We start from the raw sequence: 19,661 nt of genomic DNA, 5'->3' as shown, positions 1-19,661 counted from the left end.
ACAAAAATTTTAATAATCCCAATCTAAATAAACCCCCAAAATAAAGCCAATTCAAAACAGTAAATCCAACTCTTTAAAGGCAAATAGCATCAATCAAATCCTTAAAGCAAACCAGATGAACATTCTTCAACCCTTATCCCACTTCAAAATAACCAAAGCAGTTACATATCCCCACAATGTGCACAGAGCTTTCCCTGGAAAGAATCAATTAGCCCAACTGACCCCCTTAAAGATTCCAGGTTCTTTTCATGGCATTCCACCAGGAGATGGCTTGCAGATCACTATCTCCTTTAGATTTCTCCAACTCCATTATCCAATCTTCATCCAGCATCTTGATAAAAATCCCAATCTCAGTCTTAAAAAAAACCTTTCTATCGCTCTTAAATTCCTCAGTTTCATCCACCACATCCCCAACCTGATGGCACATTTCTGTCATGAGTGAGGATGGCGAGCAGGGGGCTCCCATCCAGGCTGTAAAGCGCATGCATAGTACTGAGGAATTAGGTGGCCATTCAAAGAGACACAGATCGGGCCCGCCTTAGTCTTTGGGGTTTATATGTCTGGGTTTTTCCACGCTTCTTCAGTTTGTTAGGATTCTCTGTTATGTAGCAGTAATAAAACACTAGAGACCAATTCCTTGTCTCAGCGTGGTTCCTGGCTGTTAGGACAATTTTAGATCTCATATTTTCCACAATGTCCTGGATATCTTGCATAAAAGCTTGATAAAAGTCAGAGGAAATCTTTTTAAAATCTGGTGAAAGTTAGAAAGAATCTGTTTGAAATCCTCCATGTCTCACGCAGTAGATTATGGCACCCCCTAGGAGCTTAACCAGCGAAAGTCGAAGATATGAAAGAGCTCCAAAGTGTGTTTACATAAAGGGAGAGTGAGATAGCAGACAGTTCTCAAGGGAAAGTGAAAAGAGAAAGCTGAAGGTTCAAATCAGCCAATTCAACGTATAGGAAAATGCTAATATCTTTAAATTTAATACAAAAATAATAACAGGAAGATAATTATTTACTCTCAATCTTTGGAATTTCCTTTGGAAAGAAAACAAAATCCAAAACTTAAAAGAATTTTTTTTTAAAGTAATCCCAAAAATAACATGAAGCACCAAGTGAACCAGCTTCTCCTCACTGTAGAAAACCTCTCTTGGGGTACATATACTTAAAAAAAAATACAAATTGGTGATTTAGAAATGGGGTGGCTGGTCTTAGTGTCTCTTTAAGGCTACAGCACGGCTTGGAAAGTGATGAAGTCCCCGCCTCCCAGCTGGCTCTTACCAGTTGAACACAAAACTCTGTTTGCGATCTGGCTGCAAGCAGCTGTCCAGAGGACAGATGGGATGATTCCAGGTATTCTCTTTGATCCGGAGAACGTTTCTGGGCTTCAGGAAAACCTGCCTGAGCCCCCAAAAAGTTACTGTGTTGTCAGCTCCACCTGCTGAACCAGTGGGCACAGCCATTCAGTCCACCATTCCCACTGGAAGCCTCCTTACTTGATATTTTACAATTGTATAAAACGAAACACAATATTGCTGTTCTTGTCTCCAGTGCCAATTAACTGGAAATGAAAATGTAATCGATTTGTTGTTTCAGTTTTCAATTGGATTACACTTAATATTAATTCTGCATGTCATCTGATTCAATTAAGGTAGAAATGCTAGTCTCTTTTAAAATGCTAAATACAATGAAATACCAAGAAGCAATAATTATCTTGCCCCTTTCCCAAAGACAGGGTAATTTTTTCCTAAAAAGGCCAAATCCCCCAACAAGCCATTTGCTAAAAATTATGTTAATACAGAGTATTTTCAGCAGCACTGATAATGGACCTGCAAAATAACTTGCAAGCTACTAATCTAGAGCAGTGTCCATAGAAGGAACCCCATCCAATATAGCCAGTAATGAAAGATGGAAGGAGTTGTAATTTGGCAGCTCCTACGAGAACACAGTTTCTGACTAGAATACATAGTTATTCTAGTCAGAGAAACACAAACAATACTAACTGAACCATTTTTAATTTGCTTAGCAAAGCACTTCTCATCAATGCAATTCTTATCAATGCAATTTCATAAGGAATTACTTGAATTCCAGTAGCTGCTCTGACAAAATTCACTATAGTTTTAAGGTGGTTCTATTAAAACGATAATGAATGCTCTGCAAAAACAGCAACAGTATTGCTTTTAGCAAAGCAAAATGAATTCAATTTAATTTTGAATTCATTTTTTTAAAATTACAGTTTTGAAAGTGTAAAACTAAGAATCTTACTCTGAAGGTTTAGGATTCACAAGTAAACTAGAATTTTGGATTATAACACCCATAAAATTCAGCCAGTTTATGGACAAATGTAGGACATTATAGGAGATGGTCCGAAACATTGTAGCTGTGTCCTATATCATTTTTCTGCGGTTGGCAAATTTTTCAGCAGGGCATCGTATGTTTATATGCTATGGATGCATATAAAACAACTGAATAATATTTTTCACAAAAGGCTGAAATTTCACAAGATTGCCAAATCTGGAATTTCAGCATTCTAACCCAGAAAATCTCATGACGTTTCTTTAATCTCATGTGACCTTGACAGATTTTGGACATTTTTAAAGTGATTTTTTTTAGAACAAGTGTGTCTAGAAGCAGGGAGACCCAGGTTCTAGTCCCCCCTCAGCCATGGAAGCTCACAGGATGATTACAGGCCCAACTGTCCTCACAGGATTGTTGTGAGGAAAAACAGGAGAGAGTGTTACGTATGCTGCTTGGAGCTCCTGAAGGAAAGGGGGTGGGGGATATAAATCTAATAAACATTTTTGTGGTTCTTTGATATGAGAAGTGATCTCTGCATTATGCTTTCCGTTTCTGCATCTGGTATTCATTTACTATTTTATTTCCAATGACAACAAACTCTGTGGAAGGCAGGAAGGAAAACAGTCTAATAGGATAAGAAGCTTTTGATTCAGGCATGGAATGAGTGCTAACAAGAGAGTCCCTGTTTAAATTAATACTCAAAATAATTAGATAATTCTTTCCTCGTTCGAAGAATAGTCCTAACAACACAATAACAGAGACTTAAATTATTGAAACTACTATGCTGGTGAACTACCTTTAAGATTCATGTGTAACACAATTGTATAGGCATGTACCTTTGGACTATATGCTTACTGAAGATAGCTCTGAAGAAACAGTATCACTGAAGTATTCAAATAGCAACACATTCTCTAATCAAAATCCTCAGTACTGCTACTTGCCCTGACTAGACACTTCCAAACAGTGATCTTTCTCAGGAAATCAGAACCATCTTGCAAGTAAACATTAAATATCAAAATACTGCAAGTTTATCTGTTACCATCAATAATGTGTTATCTAGATTTTAGAATATGGCATCTTTTTGCCACAAGAAGTGAGTTCAGCATCTTTCACCTTATACAATATTAAGTCTCTCTCCAGTTTTCCTGTTAATAAGATTCCTTTAGCCAGGAGACAGATTGTGAATACAGGCAGTTTCATCTACTAAAAGACAACATAAATCATCATTGAGAAAGGAGAGACTGCAGTAAGGTTATCACCATACAGCCTTCTCCGTGAAAGGTTTACATTAAAGCATTAGTGAAATTAATTCATCTTTCACAAGAGCTTTGAGCAGTATCGGTGATCTATGATAACAACCAATTTCTCACTATGGAAGGGGGGAAAAATTACTCAGTCCTGATAGACTACACAAATCTGCTTTTTAAAAATGACCTAACATTATCTGGAGTGTTACTCCCAGAGGCATCATTTGAGACTCATGCACAGCCAAGAGAAGCAATAAATCAGCACAGAAAGTTTTGTTACTTTTATATGCAGTGGGCTGTAATTATTTTGAATTGCATTATGCCTCAATCATTGTAATTAATTTTAGATCACCCTTAAGCAGCAGTAATAAAAAGAAATCAGTCTTAGACTAAGGGCAATACACCCCCTAAAAGAACATAAATGGTACATTAAAAGATGGTGTCAATATATAGTAATGTGAAGTTGAAAGTCATTTTTTTTCAAGTAAGAATGTAAAATGTCTACAATTTGCATAAATTCTGATGATTGTTCTTTAGTGTACCAGTCCCATACACAATGGAAGTTGTCTTACTGAAACCTGTATTGATTGGCCACAAATATTCAGAAGAACTAGGTTTATTAATATATTTCTTATGTATATATTTGAATTAATCTGGATGAAGTGTTTGATAATAGAAACACATACACACATAGATGCCCCTGCATCAGAAAGCCAGATAAGTCACCATTATGCCAAATATTTTTCCCAATTGATTAACCTTATTTGGCTCGCTTGGCTGAATCATAATTCAGTGACACATATTCTTATTATACCTAGATTAGATTACTGTAACATGCTTTGAACGGACAGAGTCAGAAATATCTGGGTTCAGAATGTGACAGCCAAAAGGTCTGAGCACGTCTCATAAATGTTGTGCCAGTTACAATAGTTGCCTATTTTAAAATAGTTTTAAAGTAAAAAACACTGTAGTGATGGTTTGACCTTCAAGGATCTAGACATTTTGAAACTAAGTCATTTGGAGATACTCAATATGAGCCTGGCCAAACTTTAAAAGCCGCTCCAGTACCTTTGCATTTTGACTCAGTGATAAGAGATGTCAGACTGAACAAGACCAGAGAGAGCATCTTGCGGAATTCTCTCCATCAAGAATTATGTGTGGCATCTTATTTTTTTTTAAAAGAACATTTAGAACTTTTTCATTTTGATTTGATTTTTATTAATGACTATAAATAAGTAATGTTAAGGGCACATAACACATATTAAGCTTTACTATTATTATACTGTTGTACTGTTTAAGGATAAAAAGTTATCCCCAAAGAGGTTCAAAAAGATTTTAGTAAACAAAAGGGGGAAAAAATCACTGGTAGAACTATACTTTACTTTAGATCCAGAATTCAAGAATGATTCCAATCAAATGAACAAAGCAACTAAAATTATAAACACACCCTTGATTTTCAAAAATTACTATTTGTCTATATTTACCTCAGGGAAATAATCCTGTGGGAACTTTTCTTTTTCCAGCATAGGTGTACTTTCTAATGTATCTGAATAGATCTCTTTCCCCGTAACCTTTTTGTACTTCTTAGCTGAGAAGAAATAAGACAGATTTAGAACATTACCAGGTTTTAATATGCCCAGTAGAAGGAAAATAAATATAGGGCTTTATGAAACTGGTAAGTAATAACAAACATCCAAGCAAACAAATTAAGCTGTCCCTGCTCCACAGAAATTCAGTTGAAACCTGTGCTGAAAAAAGTAATCAGAATGAAATAATTCTTGTTTTGCATTTTACATTGTCAGAGATAAATGCTGTTAGATTAATAACATATTTCTACAATACTACACACAAGATGCACATATTCCCCAGTGGACAATAGTGTATTCCTTTTTGCTAGACTAATATTCACATTAATTTATCATGTTTCCCCAATATGCTTGAATTAGGTTCAGGCATTCTTTTGTTCCTAGTATTAGCTGATATAACCAAGGGTTTAAATTTCTTCTTTAACATGGAATTCTCCATGTATAAACTTCCATGTTCTACAGTACTTCTGTATTAACACTGGATTCTCATTCTTCTTAAGTATTTGTGTATTCTGTTTTCGAGAGGATTAATTCAATGACGTTGCAGTTGTGCATACTGTAAAACAGATTCTAATGCTCAATGGATCCATTTTGGTGAGGACAAGGAGAAATGAAGGATTTAACCCAAAATAAATTGCAGTCAAGTGAAGGTTGAAGTTGGTGGTGGGTATAATCAAGAAAAAAATCCAGAATGAAGCTAAAACTTAAGTTCATTTATCAGATGTGTCCACAATTGACTTCATTAAAAATAATCCATATTATTGCTTAGCAAACGTTAAATTGTTACATTTGGAAAAAAATGAATGGACAAATTAACCTCTCATTAAAAAGTACCCGCACCACACCTGCAATTTACATTACTTTATTTCAGAAATAAAACATGCTTTGAGGTGTCTTTGACATTTTACTTGATCATCATTAAAAAAAGATAAATGGAACGCTATATAGCTGTTATGCTTTGAAATGCAATACTTACAGAACTGCTATTCTTTAATGAATATAGCTTTCCTTCCCCCACCCCACCTCCCACAAAACAAGAAGAGGGGTAATTCATCTTGGATAAGAACAAGAATAATGAAACTGAATAATTGAGACAATTAGTTCACCTACAATTTCAATTATGTCTCTGGTAAATGTGGTACAAAGGTATAGAATGAATGTGACCTGTCACAACAAGCTAAAAGAAATTTAGGAGATTTTTATACTGAAATCAGAGCAGTCATTTACCAAAACCCAGATGGTTTTTAAAACGATCAAAGTTATTCCAAATATTGGAAAAAGCATTACTTAAGCTGTCATACTAATGTAACAAAGTTGTGATTATATAGTGTACATATGAAAAGATAAATGAAATACAAGTTTTATTAACATTTGCCTTTCTGATGTCAAGAGCCAGTATGTTGTCATGGTCAGGATTGGACTGGGGCAAAGTGCCAGAGAGATCATGACTCAGCCTTGAAGCACATTGGCAACACTGGACACAGCCTGTAAACTTTAATGTCTAAAGGAACTCAAGAAAAAGCCTGACCTATCACTGCCTGATCTATTTAATGCAGATGCCAAAGATTAAACGTGGAAACTCCTGCATGTCCACTGAGTAACAGTACTTCCCTCAAAGCATGATCTCCTTTGGTTAGTTCTCTATCAACTTCATAGGAATACCATTATTGGAGAAGGAGAAACCATCCAAACCACTTGGAGGTTCTCAGAGAAAGTACACAATAAATTAGAGTGAACAAATCATTTGACCAAATGCAAAAGTCTGCCAAAATTATTCATTCTGTATAGTTATTTGTGCTTTAATAATATTGCCATTGCCACTTATAAACCTTTTTCTGGTGACTATAGTAAGTCAATGAACCTTCCTTCATAAAACATTTAGCATACAAATAATGCTCCAGGAGGGGCAAAATATCTTTTGCTTTTCAATATCTACTGTATTTTAGGTGATCACTGTAAATACAGGCTTCTTTAACTTAAAGATGTAAAATGTTCCCCTTTTGGGGGGAGATGGGTGACAGAAATTTGAAAAATAAATAAATAAATAAATGTGAATGCAACCAACATATCATTGCATATCATTATTCTTATTCTTATTATTTTATTATATTTTTATCTTGCCTTTTTTATATTTGCTCAACTCAAGGTGGCGAGCATACCTAATACTCCTGCCTCCTATTTTCCCCACAACAACAACCCTTATGAGGTGGGATAGGCTAAGAGAGAGTGACTGGCCCAAAGTCATTCAGCTGGCTTTTCTCTGCCAAAGGGAGGCCTAGAACTCACAATGTCCTGGTTTCTAGGCCAGCACCTTAAGCAATGCACCAAATTCTCTCTCTTTCTCTCACATACACACAACTCACTACACCAGAAATAGACAGCCTTTGAGAACTAATATGCCTAGAAGCAATCCTTTAGCACCTGACACACCACAGCTTTACTTTATATTTTAAAATATTTTAATATGAAAAATTACAGCTGGCATGCTGCAAAACAAACTGCCAGCCAGAATCTTTATGTATAGGAATGCTTTCCGTCTCATGCAGGCTCCATAAATGTTCTATAGGAAAAAAAAAGGTCTGTAACTGTACCTAATGGTGGTACAGTTTGGGAGTGTGCCCATCTGTCTCCTGACGGGCAAAGGAGAGTGGCTACTGGAGAACATACTAGGGGTTCAAATGTGGTGGCTAGGGACAAGTTCATCACAGTGCCTTCTTGTAAATAGGCAGGTTTTGTGACTTATTCTGCCTAGCATGGTAAAAGCTATTTTTCTGGCAGCGATTTTGTGGGAATGCTCCTTTTTTTCATTATATTTATAGTCCTCTTTCTTCCAAGAGCTCAGGAAGTCCCTCCTCTAACTTTCTCCACAATGGCCACCCTAAGGGACAGTGACAGTCCAAAGTCACCCAATGAGATTCCATGGCTGATGAGTGACATAAATCCAACACCTTCAATACTATATCATACTGGCCTATGTTATCATCTCAACTCTCCAAATGTGCCTATTGTGAAGATACAGTGAGCAGAAGACCAGAATTGGCTAGAGCTGTCAAGAGTACATAAGTGGCAGACTCGTATTTGCTGATCTCAGTGTATGAAAGCAGTCTTAAAAAGCTAAGGAGAATGCTCCCTCTAACATGAGAAATTAATAATATAACCCTCCAAACATTTTTTAGTCAAGAGCATCGCTAAATTAAATGGGAGTTACTTGCATAGTGAATGTGTATAGGATTGAAGCCATGTTGTCTTTCTTACCTTTAAAGTCAAATTGGTAAATATTTTTCAAGGATTCATGTAGAAAGTAAAAGCTGCCCAGTGCCTGTGGAAAACAAAAATGAAAACGAATTCAGCAACATATAAAAAAATAAAATCCCATAAACCAATAAAAACTGGAATAAATCAACTAATTCTTGAGGTATACAGTATGTCGTTATGGGACACCCACAAAGACTGTTGTTTAGATTCTTATTCTATTGCCATTTTTGTGCCACCTTAAATGCTGATCCCTAAGCAAACTGTGTAGTTACAAAAGCACACTTATAGGAATTTTCTTTATGTGAATGTATGGTAGGAATAAATATATTTATTTATGCAAGAATAAGCCCTTCCAGAATATTGCTATTTAAAGAATTATTATTATGATTCTGAAAAAGGTAAAAGTCAGTCTATCATTGGAATATTACTGGTGTTATCTCCTGCTTTTTATTAATTGCAAATAAAAATTATATTAGATTTCAGCCTTTTTATCTTATACAATATTTATTTCTTTAAAAAAAAACACCCTCAATCTGTCCTTCCAGAAAATAGTTATTCTTGGGAGTTCTTTTATGAATGACTGCTACTTCTTTGTACTTTTCTCCTGAGCGAATAAATGCATAATAACAATATAACAATAATAAGACAGTAATAGTAACCAAAGCAAGCTGCTGGGTCACACAGCAGGGTACTCATCAATTAAAAATGTGTGACAGTGTTTTCTGTTGGATGAACTAATGTGTCAAGAAGACGAGCAGGACCTCATGTTTGCGTTTTTGACAAATCAGCAAATGTTCCATCCCAAGATATGAAGCTTCTCATACATAATGCAGCAATCAGTCAGCCAAAACTCGGCTCTGCCAGAAGGGCGTCCCTGTCTTCTCACTACTGAGTTGGTTTTTTAGTTGAAGAGTCAAAAAAATAAACCATTCCTTTCATTAAAAGTATTAATCTCTTCCCATTATCACTTATACCCTGTGGAAAAACTTGAGATGTGTGCCTACACATATTTACAGGCACAGATTTTATATCCCCATCACCACCTGAGTAATTAATAAATCATAAATAGGTTCAATGTTCAGTTCCTGGCATTCCACTGCTTCATTAACTGAAGACATTTTTCTGTCTACTGTAAAGAACAAAGGTTGTCTTCCCTTGTCTGTGTGCAAAATCACCCAAACTAGTAGTTGAATTTTCCTTGAAACTGAAAACAGCCATTCAGAAAATATACAGGGCAGGATCGGTAGTATATAAGGTCTGTTCTTCCAAACTGCTTCTGCATTCTGGAATTCACTGACAAAGGCACAGAGGTAGAGCTGAGCTGTCTAATTGAAAACTTGCAGACCTTCTGCCAGGTATGGACCCAAATCAGTTTATTGCCTAAAATGCAACCCAAAAAGCAGCTCCCTCATCCCAGCACCTGAATACACCACCTCCTCATTTGATGCCCCTTGAAGCAAGTTGCTTCTCCCGATGGACGGCAAGGCCTGATCTGCTTCTACTCATCAGAATACTAGATTTTCAAATAAACAGAGGCAGATAAACCATTTTTCTCCTGGTTTGTGGACAGTTTTTATTTAAGCAGGGGAAAAAAAACTGCTAGACAGACTAAACAATTAACGCAGATTAAAATGCCTGGTTACATAAAAATATCCCAGGTGAACACAAAAGATTGTAAAGTGGCAAATAAATTGTAAAGTGTAGGTATTGGGCATTAGAGAAGCCAGAGCACCAGCCTCTTTTTAAACTAGATAATTTAAATTAGAGAATCTGCTTCTAATAAGGAATCTATCTGAGTTTTATTTAGGAATTACTAGGAGTGGTCTTAATAGATAATAAAAGATAATTGCTGAACTGTTCTGATTATGGGCGTACATGACATGGAAAATACCATTTGTTTGAAACCCAGACAGACCACTGTGTCTTGCTCTCATGAGAAGTATGCTCAGCTGGAACTACTGCTGATGTGCCTGTCATTTACTGTGATTGACTCAGCAGCAAGGAGCAGGACCCCCAAATATTATGGACTCTGATTTTGAGGCTAAAGAAGAAAACTAGGCAGACTCTCAAGCCTGGAGTTTGAGAGTCAACAGCTGTCAGCCACCGAAGAATGACTCAGGCCCAACACAGAGAACTGCTGATTCAGAGAACAAGGAATTTGATCTTGAATTTGGGAGACTGCCAATCCCTAAAATAAACCCATGGCCAAGGAGGACTGAGCAGTGAAGATCAACATGTTTACTTGAGAGAAGGCATCAATAATCAGGCAAGGCTTCAAACTGTAAGAGCACCCCTGCAGGCTCCCTCCCACTGTTAGAATCAAGTCTCTATCATTGGCCTGTGTTTCTCTGGCCTCTCATTTTTGGTTACTCCTGACTCCTTGCCCTGCAAATGGATTTTGGCTTACCACACTTGGAGTGGATATTGCAGACCGCAACAATTCAAACCACTGGGCTACAACCAGATCTGCTCTCTTTGGCTGTATTTAAGCCACAGCTATGAGTTACAGGCAAAAGATATTTTCTCTAATTTACAGCCTGCAGCTCTAGTATTATCTGTTAATCTATGACCATGCTTATAAAACTGTTGGAAAAGTTTTCTCCTACTGGTTGCAATTCAGCCTAAGGCAGGTCTCAGCGTGGCATATCCCACTGGCTCACTCAGCTTGATTTTCCCAGTGTCCTTCCTTCCCTCAGAGACCACTGCTGATATCCTTGGCTTTTCCCTACTCTTATTCCCCCTTCAAACCACATCTTCCCATTCTGTCTTCTCTGTCTGTATCCAGACAAAATGTGTGTTTTGCTTTGGTCACGGACCACTCAAAAGCAGGTATTCTATTAGCTTTGTCTTCGATATTAATCCAGATTTTTCTCTTTTCATTTTTACATTCATATTGAACTCTACTAAATCTTCCTTATTTTCAATTGATAAAGTGGTAATGCCTCATTATCTCATGTTGGTAGTGTTTTCATCTGCACTTTTGACTGAAGCTGTTAGATCTTCCAATGTTTAATTTTTATATTTCAGGTATAAATTAAACAGATAAAGGGACAATATGTACCACTGTTACTCCCTTCCGAATCATCTTTTCTCCAAGTTCATTTGTTTCAATAGCTTCTTTCGTGTCTGATCTTGCCCCTTTCAACCTTACTTGCAATGATGACCCTACAGAGGCTCCAAATCATGTCAGTATTGCTCTTCAGGAGGCGTTTATGCATAATATATGGACTAGTCTCCTCAACACAGATTGTATTTGCTAATGCTTTTTCTGATGCAACATCACAAGCACAATATTGGGAGGTAGAGATTGCAAGGTGTGTTAAAGCTTAGTCACCATGCTACACCGTTAAAGCACTAATATTCAATACTGTGGATATTTGCTAACATGTGAAGAAACAATAAAGTTGACATGGTATCAAGAAACACAACTAAGGAGGAGCTTATTTGAAATGTAATCAGTTTGAATGGCTAGACAATACCGATTAACATTGCACAGAAGGAACAATATTTGGAAATGCTTCGTGTCAGCAAAGGTGTCTGTGACAATGTAACCTAAGCCTCATATAATTTTGTAACTTCTGGCCTATATTTGAGCCTGAATGCGCAGGGGTTCCCTGAGGCCTAAAAAATATTTCAAGAGTTCCTCCAGGGTCAAAAAGTTGAGAAAGGCTGTTGTAAATGTTCCAAAATGGTTGAAGATTATCAAATTTAGTTTTTTCAAGTCAATTTCACTGAATTGGTCTTATTATCTCTAAACCTCTTCATTTATTAAATACATGCTGCCACAATTTCTTTGTGGCACAGCAGTATGAATACTGTTGGAGGCTCAACTCCCTGCTAATGCCCATCAGTGAAGGAAATAGATTTGTGTACATATTTGTTTATTTTGGGGGGCTGCCTTTGAGTCAGTGTTGACTCCTGGCAGATTTTCAGAAGTGATTTTCCATTAGCTCCTTCCCAGGGCTGAGCAAAAATGAGTGGTCCAAGATCACCCAGCTGGTTTCATGCCTAAGGCAGGACTAGAACTTACGGTCTCCCAGATTCTAGCCTGGTGCCTTAACTACTACACCAAACTGGCTCTCTTGTGTACATATTCCTAATGAAATCAATATGCACAACTTCTCATGAACAGAGAGGGATATTTCTATGCCAAGGTACATATTTCAGATAAAATACCATATATTGTACATCAATCTACAAACTGCTTCTGAGCAGTATTGAAATGCTTTATTAATGCAAAGTACCCTTGCCAAATAAATTACTATTTGGTTTATTGTTCAATTCAACTCAAAATCAATTTTCAGTCAACATTCTGATTCAATGAAATAATATAAAAAATAAAAAATATATCAAAATCCTAACTAATAATTCTGATATTGTCTAAATATGAAACCACTACTTTTTTTAAAAAAAAAAATACAGACTGTATAAACCATAATGTTTATGTAATTGTTAATTAGATGCTGTGATGTGTGTCATTTCACTTGTGCAAACTTAACAACTACATGGAAGTACTTAAAACATTTAAATAATTATCACACAGAGCAAACATTTGCCACGCTACTCACTGAACGTCTTACAGCTAATACTGTAATTACGAAATGTGCTTTAAATACGTGTAGAATAAATGGCCAATGACAACTGGGAAAATGTAATTCATGAAGTCATATAATCCATAATTAGCTCTAATGAATATTTAAAGTCAAAGTTCAACCTAACTTTTTCAGTGATGAATCCACTGCATCAATATAACTCAAGCAATACATTTGTCACTGCAAATGACAGCATCTGAATATTAATTAGAATAGGTCCCTGCTGACAGGAAGTCCTTATCTCTTGCCAGTCCTTTTGAGTACAGTGCATTTCACCAGTATGTTTGTCACGTCTGTTATTATTGATTACCTGCCTGTTTGACCAAAAACAATTAAAAGGATTTCTTTTTTTACATATTTATAAACCTGACTGTCGAGAGCACTTATTTTTCTATTAGAAAAATATAGTGAATTAGCTGCCATATTTCAGTCCAAAGGGCAGCAGCAAATAAGGAGTTGCAATCACTCCAGACAGCATGACAACATTTTTATATAAAAGCACTCTTTTGTTATTTGGGTTTTTTTTAATAGTTCGTTGGGCTCTTTTGTACTGAAATATAATGGATCATTGCTATTAGACATAACTTATTAAAAAAATCTTAGACTGGGTCTTTTGTATTCTTAATGGCCTAATGTAGATGCAAATGAAAGAAATTAAGTTTTCACTTATATTTAGAAGTATATGAAAACATATTTTAATATTCTCCAATTCATCTAGTTTAAGTGACGTAATAGTCTTATAGAAGTTTTGAAATATAGACTAAATCAGACCATCTCCTATCAACTGATCAATATGATATTGAAGTAACTCCAGGTACTAGAGGTCAAGATTAGAGAAAAGATCTAAAAAGAAAGTCAAAGAAGAAATTATGGTTCTTAATAATCTCATGTTATCAATTAAAGTGTCTTTGGTTCCCTGGATAGTAGTGAATGTCTATTCTAAGTGGAAAAACTGGGTACACAAATCAACTCATTAAAAAATAATCTATCACTTTTATCTGCAGACAAATTAGGTGTCCACCAATTTATCATTCCTTGCATTAGCCTTATCAGCCAAAGTACATAGCATTAAAATGCTATTGTGTTTTGTTTTCACATCAGGCCTTGTCTATCTGATATGCAGGCATCTGGAACGTTAACAAAAAGAATCTAATTATTTGTATTATTAACTCTTTAACAACACATCAGTGTGATCCCAAGACCTGGCATCCAGGCAAATTAGTTGTCAACATACAAGTTCTGTGCACTCTAAAAACTAAATCTGTGATGCAGATATTAAGGCATCAATGAGTGTCAGGATAGGGGACCAAGGTCCATTTGACTTTACTGTTCTCTTTTGGTAATTCAAAATTTGCTACAAATTTTCTGAAGATGCTATGTTTTCCAAGTATCTATCTCTTCAAAAAAGACTGCAAATTCTAAGAGATCAATATAAATCCACTCTCCACACATTTCTTAAGCTCCTGAGTCTGGTAACTGCAACAAGGCAATCTGTTAACTGGTTTATCACTGGTCTCCTTCTATTACACAAAACGTAATATATAGAAATGTGTACCTGAAAATCAGGAACAGAATTATTCACATCTGATGTTTTGTACCATCCTTGTCAACTGCGTTTTTGATACAATTGTGTATGTATTATTTTAGATCTGAGCAAGTTAGCCGAAAAGTTATTATCAATAGTACATTCTTATTTACTCTTTGTGAGCACATCTAGTATCAAAATATGGTATCAATGATTTCAACTGATATGAAGAAACACAAATCAAATCATAAATAAGCATATGCATTTGGATTATGTTCCCACAATGTACATAGAGCAGGATTTCTCACTGATTGTAAATGATAGGGTTTATAGAGAACAGTTCTCTCTCCCAACACCTCTTTCCAAACTAGAATTGAAAGCATGATTACCTTTAAAGGTATGAAATCTAAGAGACTGGCATACTGTCAGGCAGTTGTGGTTCAACATTTATACCATATAGAGCACAATCTTATACATTTTACTCAGAAGTAAGTCTGAATAAGTTCAATGAGGCTTACTCTTAATAGATGAGTTCCTGTAGAATTAAAATCTTGCCATATATTTGTTCACCCAGAATGTATTTTGCTAGTTTTAAAATAAATAAATTGGCTTTTAATCTGTTCCTGGATTCAGATTGTATTTAGATCCTTAAAGCTATTTTGTATGAAATAGCCAAGAAGCTGCTTTCTTCTTTAGAGGCCTCTTCTGTAAATGATCTTGATGACTGAAATGGTTAGTGGCTTTTCAATGTGGGTACCAGAGGTAACAACTTATTTTTCCTGTCAGTACTAGGTAAAACCCACCTTTTAAAAAAGAAAATTCTTAGATAGCTTCTAAACATTTTTTTAAAGCTTATGTGGCTCCGACTCTTCCCAATTAAAGATATTGAAATGTTGCTTCATTTTCTAATTACATTTCACAATAAATTAAAACAGTTCAGACAGATATCCCAAAAGTTATTTTCGTGTCAGGTTTCTGGTTAACTTTTGAACATGAAAATAATTAAAAAAAGATTTATCTATACACAATATGTAACTTAATTCCATGTTTTTTTTAGAAAAATATTTGGGCTGAGGTACAGAAAACCTGTTCTGCCATTTGTTACAGAATAGACTTTTTAGAGGTATGAAACTACCATAACCTTTAGTATTTTTCCATTAAAAACTGTCTGAAGTTAAAAACCACACCTCCTCTGCTTCCTTGTCTTTAAATACTAATTAAACTGAAACTAAGCCTTGGATCAATTTAATATTTCATAGATCTCTTCTTCCATAATAGACTCAGTGAGAGCAAATTCAATTTGTTGGAAAGACATTATTGCCCATTTCGTTTAGTATCATCCTGGTCAACTCTCAATCCGAAAGGTAGCATGTGGCAAAAATGGGTATTTAGCATGTCAGAGTCATTGGATGTTGCTCTGTATTTCTAGATTTTTTTGTAAGCTGCCTTGGAATAAGGGGTGATTGATTTACAAAGTAACAAATTTCATATTCTAAGACTAAACACGAAACAATTGGACAGAGCTATCCCCCTGCCTGACCCAGTACAATCAAGCTTGCTTCAAGGTTGACTGCCTGAATGAGAAATATGTGCATAATTTCATTTTGTCTCCCATCCAATGTTCAATGTTAGAAGTTAATTAAATTGCTTGTCCATTGTATTCATCCATTTACAAAGTTAATGATATTCTGTCCTGAATTAAGGAGAATTTTATAAAGCTTGCACTATGGAACCTGGCATGCTGTACATAGAGGAGCTGAACTCTGTCATAGCTTTGGGTTGCAGTTCTTCTAATTAGGAAACAAAATGAATGTTTCTGTGTCTGCCAAAGTAGAGGACAAGCCATTCTGGCAGTGAGGCAAAATGCTTTGACAATAGCAACTTAATAATATCTTGTGTTTGTCTACAATAAATTTTTCAGAATTAATAAACTTGTTAAAGTTTTTAAATCACCATAACAAAGATAAACAAGAGTGTAACAAGACAGCCTTTTAAAAGTGTACAAAGGTTTGTACCAAAGAACCAATTATTTCAAGGACATCAGCCCTGAAGGTTTTACACATTATCAAAATGCTCTCTTTGTCATACAATAATTAAAATGGACATACAAGATTTATTCTTTTTTCTTCCCAATCCTTGAATCTAAATCTGATTACTAATTATTGTCCTCAATGTTCTGTTGAAAATGGCAAACTGGGATATGGGGGACATAGGATACTTGTGGTCTGAGGAACACATTTGGCAATATTGCATGGCTTATTTAATCATAGACTACACATTTATCAAGGCTCAGGGCTAATCAAAGCAATTTGACAATACACAAAGTGTAGGCTAATAAAGTGAGGTTATGAATTAGTAGCCAAGTTACCACAGACTTGGCAGGTAGTCATCTGGGAGGAAAAAGTGGAATATGGATATTGCTGCTGGGGGGGTGTTCCTCATTCTCCAGGATCCTGTATCCCCCCATATCCTACCTTGGTAAAACTTGCCCTAAATGTTCTAATGAAAATAGCAAGCAAAGAATGCTAGATTAAGGTTCAAACAGTGGGAAAAAGTGGAGAACTAAGTTTATTTACAATCAGTAGGTTTGAAACATGAAATTATTCAGCCTGTTCTACAGTTGTGCTTTAAAGTTTGTGAATCCCTTTGAATTTTCAATATTTCTGCATAAATATGACATAAAATGTGATCTGTTCTCCACACAAGTCCTAAAACTAGATAAAGAGAACCCAATTAAACAAATGAGTCAAAAACATTATACTTGTTTATTTATTTATTGAGGAAAATGGTCCTAAGCTACATATTTGTGTGTGGCAAAAGTATGCGAACCTCTAGGATTATCACTTCATTTGAAGGGGAAATTAAACATCAGGTGTTTCAATCAATGGAATGATAATCAGGTATTAGTGTGGGAGGTCCTGCCTTATTTAAAGAACAAAATTCTGGGTATTTACTATCAAAGTCTGATCTTTACAACACAGGGACATGGAAGTGTTTTATGGCTTCAACAAAGGACATTTCTGAGGACCTCCGAAAAACAGTTCTTGGTGCTCTTGAGGCTGGGAAAACTTATAGAAGTATTTTCAAACAGTTTGGACTCCAATGGTCCACTGTCAGGCAGATCGTGTACAAACAGAGGCAATTCAGCATTATTGTTACCCTCCCCAAGAGTGGTCGACCAACCAAGATGCACACCAAAACTAAAGCATGTAATACTCCAGAAGATCTCCAAGAACCCCAGGATAACGTTTAAGAAACTAAAGGCCTCTCTTGCATTGGCGAATGCCAGTGTTCATCAGTAGGTCACTGAACTGCATGTGTGGCAGGGTTGCAAGGGGAAAGCCACTACTCTCCAAAGAACATTGCTGCCCATCTAGAGTTTGCAAAACACCAAGTGAATAAGCCAGAACGCTATTGGAAGAATGTTCCGTGGACCGATGAGACCAAAATAGAACTTTTTGGCTTGAATGAAAAGCGTTATGTTTGGTGAAAGAGAAACACTAAATTCCAGCATAAGAACCTTATCCCATCTGTGAAACAGTGGTGACAGTGTCATGGTTTGGGCCTGCTTTGCAGAACTGCAGCTTATATACCTTTGGCCTACTACTTTTCAAAGACAAGACAAAGAAAAAGACAGGCAAAGTGTAAATTACAGCATGACATTGGAATGTTTTAAGTAAACCTATGTGGGTGACCTTCTCATTATTTACCTCTTCCTACTAGGTCAGCATAGCAGCTATTTACTGGGTTTACTGGGCCACAGTTTCCTGACTGATTCTTCCCCCTGTTACTACTCTGGGCCAATTCAGTTTGCTGTGGATGTTTTCTTACAAGGGCACTTCAAGCAGTTCACATGTATGCCCCCCCACATCTCATGGATTGGTAGTGAATGCAGCTCACATGTGTGTGGGTGTGTGGGGGTACATTTTACCACCATAGGAGCACACCAGTTACTGAAAGCAAAAGTGCACATACTTTTGCCACACACAAACATGTAGCTTTGGATTATTTTCCTCAATAAATAAATGAACACGTATAATATTTTTTATTCATTTGTTTAATTGGGTTCTTTTTATCTAGTTTTAGGACTGTGTGGAAAATGGATCACATTTTAGATCATATTTATGCAGAAACACTGAAAATTCAAAAGGGTTCACAAACTTTCAAATTCAAAGGTTTCACCATTGTAACTGGCTTTAGATTTCTGACTTGAACAGCAAACTCACAACACCATGTCAAGAGGGAAATTTCAAAATTGGGACAGCAGCTTAGCAGTCAAAGAAAAAAAATCACGTATAGTTTTTTTTTTAAAATCCCAATCTCTGTATAGGAAACATGAATTCCAGTATGCCCTGCTCACACAGCAATGCCAATTTTGCAATGGATCTTGCAGTGGGAGATGCATGTTAATTTGACATTATCACAAGCTAACATTAATATTATGAAGTAATATTCAAACTAGAGTCTAACAGGATGTAATGTTAACAGATTGCTGAGAGAGATTTGGGGCCATTGGGAAACCAATACCCATGAATCTCAATTCCTGCACATTATCTAGCTCTCTCCACTTTTTAGTTAAATCTTTTGGTGTGAAAGTAGTTTTCATTTTATCTATCTTTTAATTAATTGTATTTTCACAACCAAAAGATATATGTTGAATGGTACTTGTTTTGCTTGATTACTTTAATTATTATTATGCATTTCAATATTATACTTTATCCTTCATTTTTTCATCTACCTGTGGAACATTTATGTTATATGGACAGCCATATAACATTAGTAATAGTAATACAAACATTCATTAAAAAGTTTGTATTTTTTTAAAAAACAAACCCAACACCATCATATCATATTCCATATATAAGAGAAAAGCTATTGTAATGATTTAAGATACATATCACAACATACTTCAAATAAAAAATGAAAATGGTAAGAAAAAGAACCCTCTTGCCTTTTTTTTTAAACTACATAATTTTAACATACTATTGAAGCGTTCATTGGTATTTCATTTTAATGCTTGGCTTATGGAAAATTCATCTCCAAAATACTCTCACTGCATAGCCTGATCATATGATTTGAAAATTTATTCAATAAATTAATGAGTTAAAATTGATGCTATGACTATTCTTATAACAGCATCAAGATGGAATCATATTAT

The 19,661-nt window shown here is 35.7% G+C and overlaps 1 protein-coding gene across 2 annotated transcripts in view; it reads right to left on the bottom strand.

The window, feature by feature from the left end:
* Positions 1-19,661, bottom strand: part of INPP5A (inositol polyphosphate-5-phosphatase A) — a 299,141-nt gene that overhangs the window by 130,536 nt on the left and 148,944 nt on the right. For both annotated transcript variants that reach the window (XM_063307365.1, XM_063307366.1), the window contains exons 5-6: positions 8,387-8,450; positions 5,030-5,133 (exon numbers count right to left, since the gene is read on the bottom strand). In XM_063307365.1, coding sequence (XP_063163435.1) covers positions 5,030-5,133; positions 8,387-8,450 — 168 coding nt within the window. The remainder of the gene's footprint in view (positions 1-5,029; positions 5,134-8,386; positions 8,451-19,661) is intronic.

The sequence above is a fragment of the Candoia aspera genome, chromosome 6, assembly GCF_035149785.1.
Source record: "Candoia aspera isolate rCanAsp1 chromosome 6, rCanAsp1.hap2, whole genome shotgun sequence".
NCBI lineage: Eukaryota > Metazoa > Chordata > Lepidosauria > Squamata > Boidae > Candoia > Candoia aspera.
Note: the sequence above shows the minus strand (reverse complement) of the source record. Positions and strands in the feature narration are given on the sequence as shown.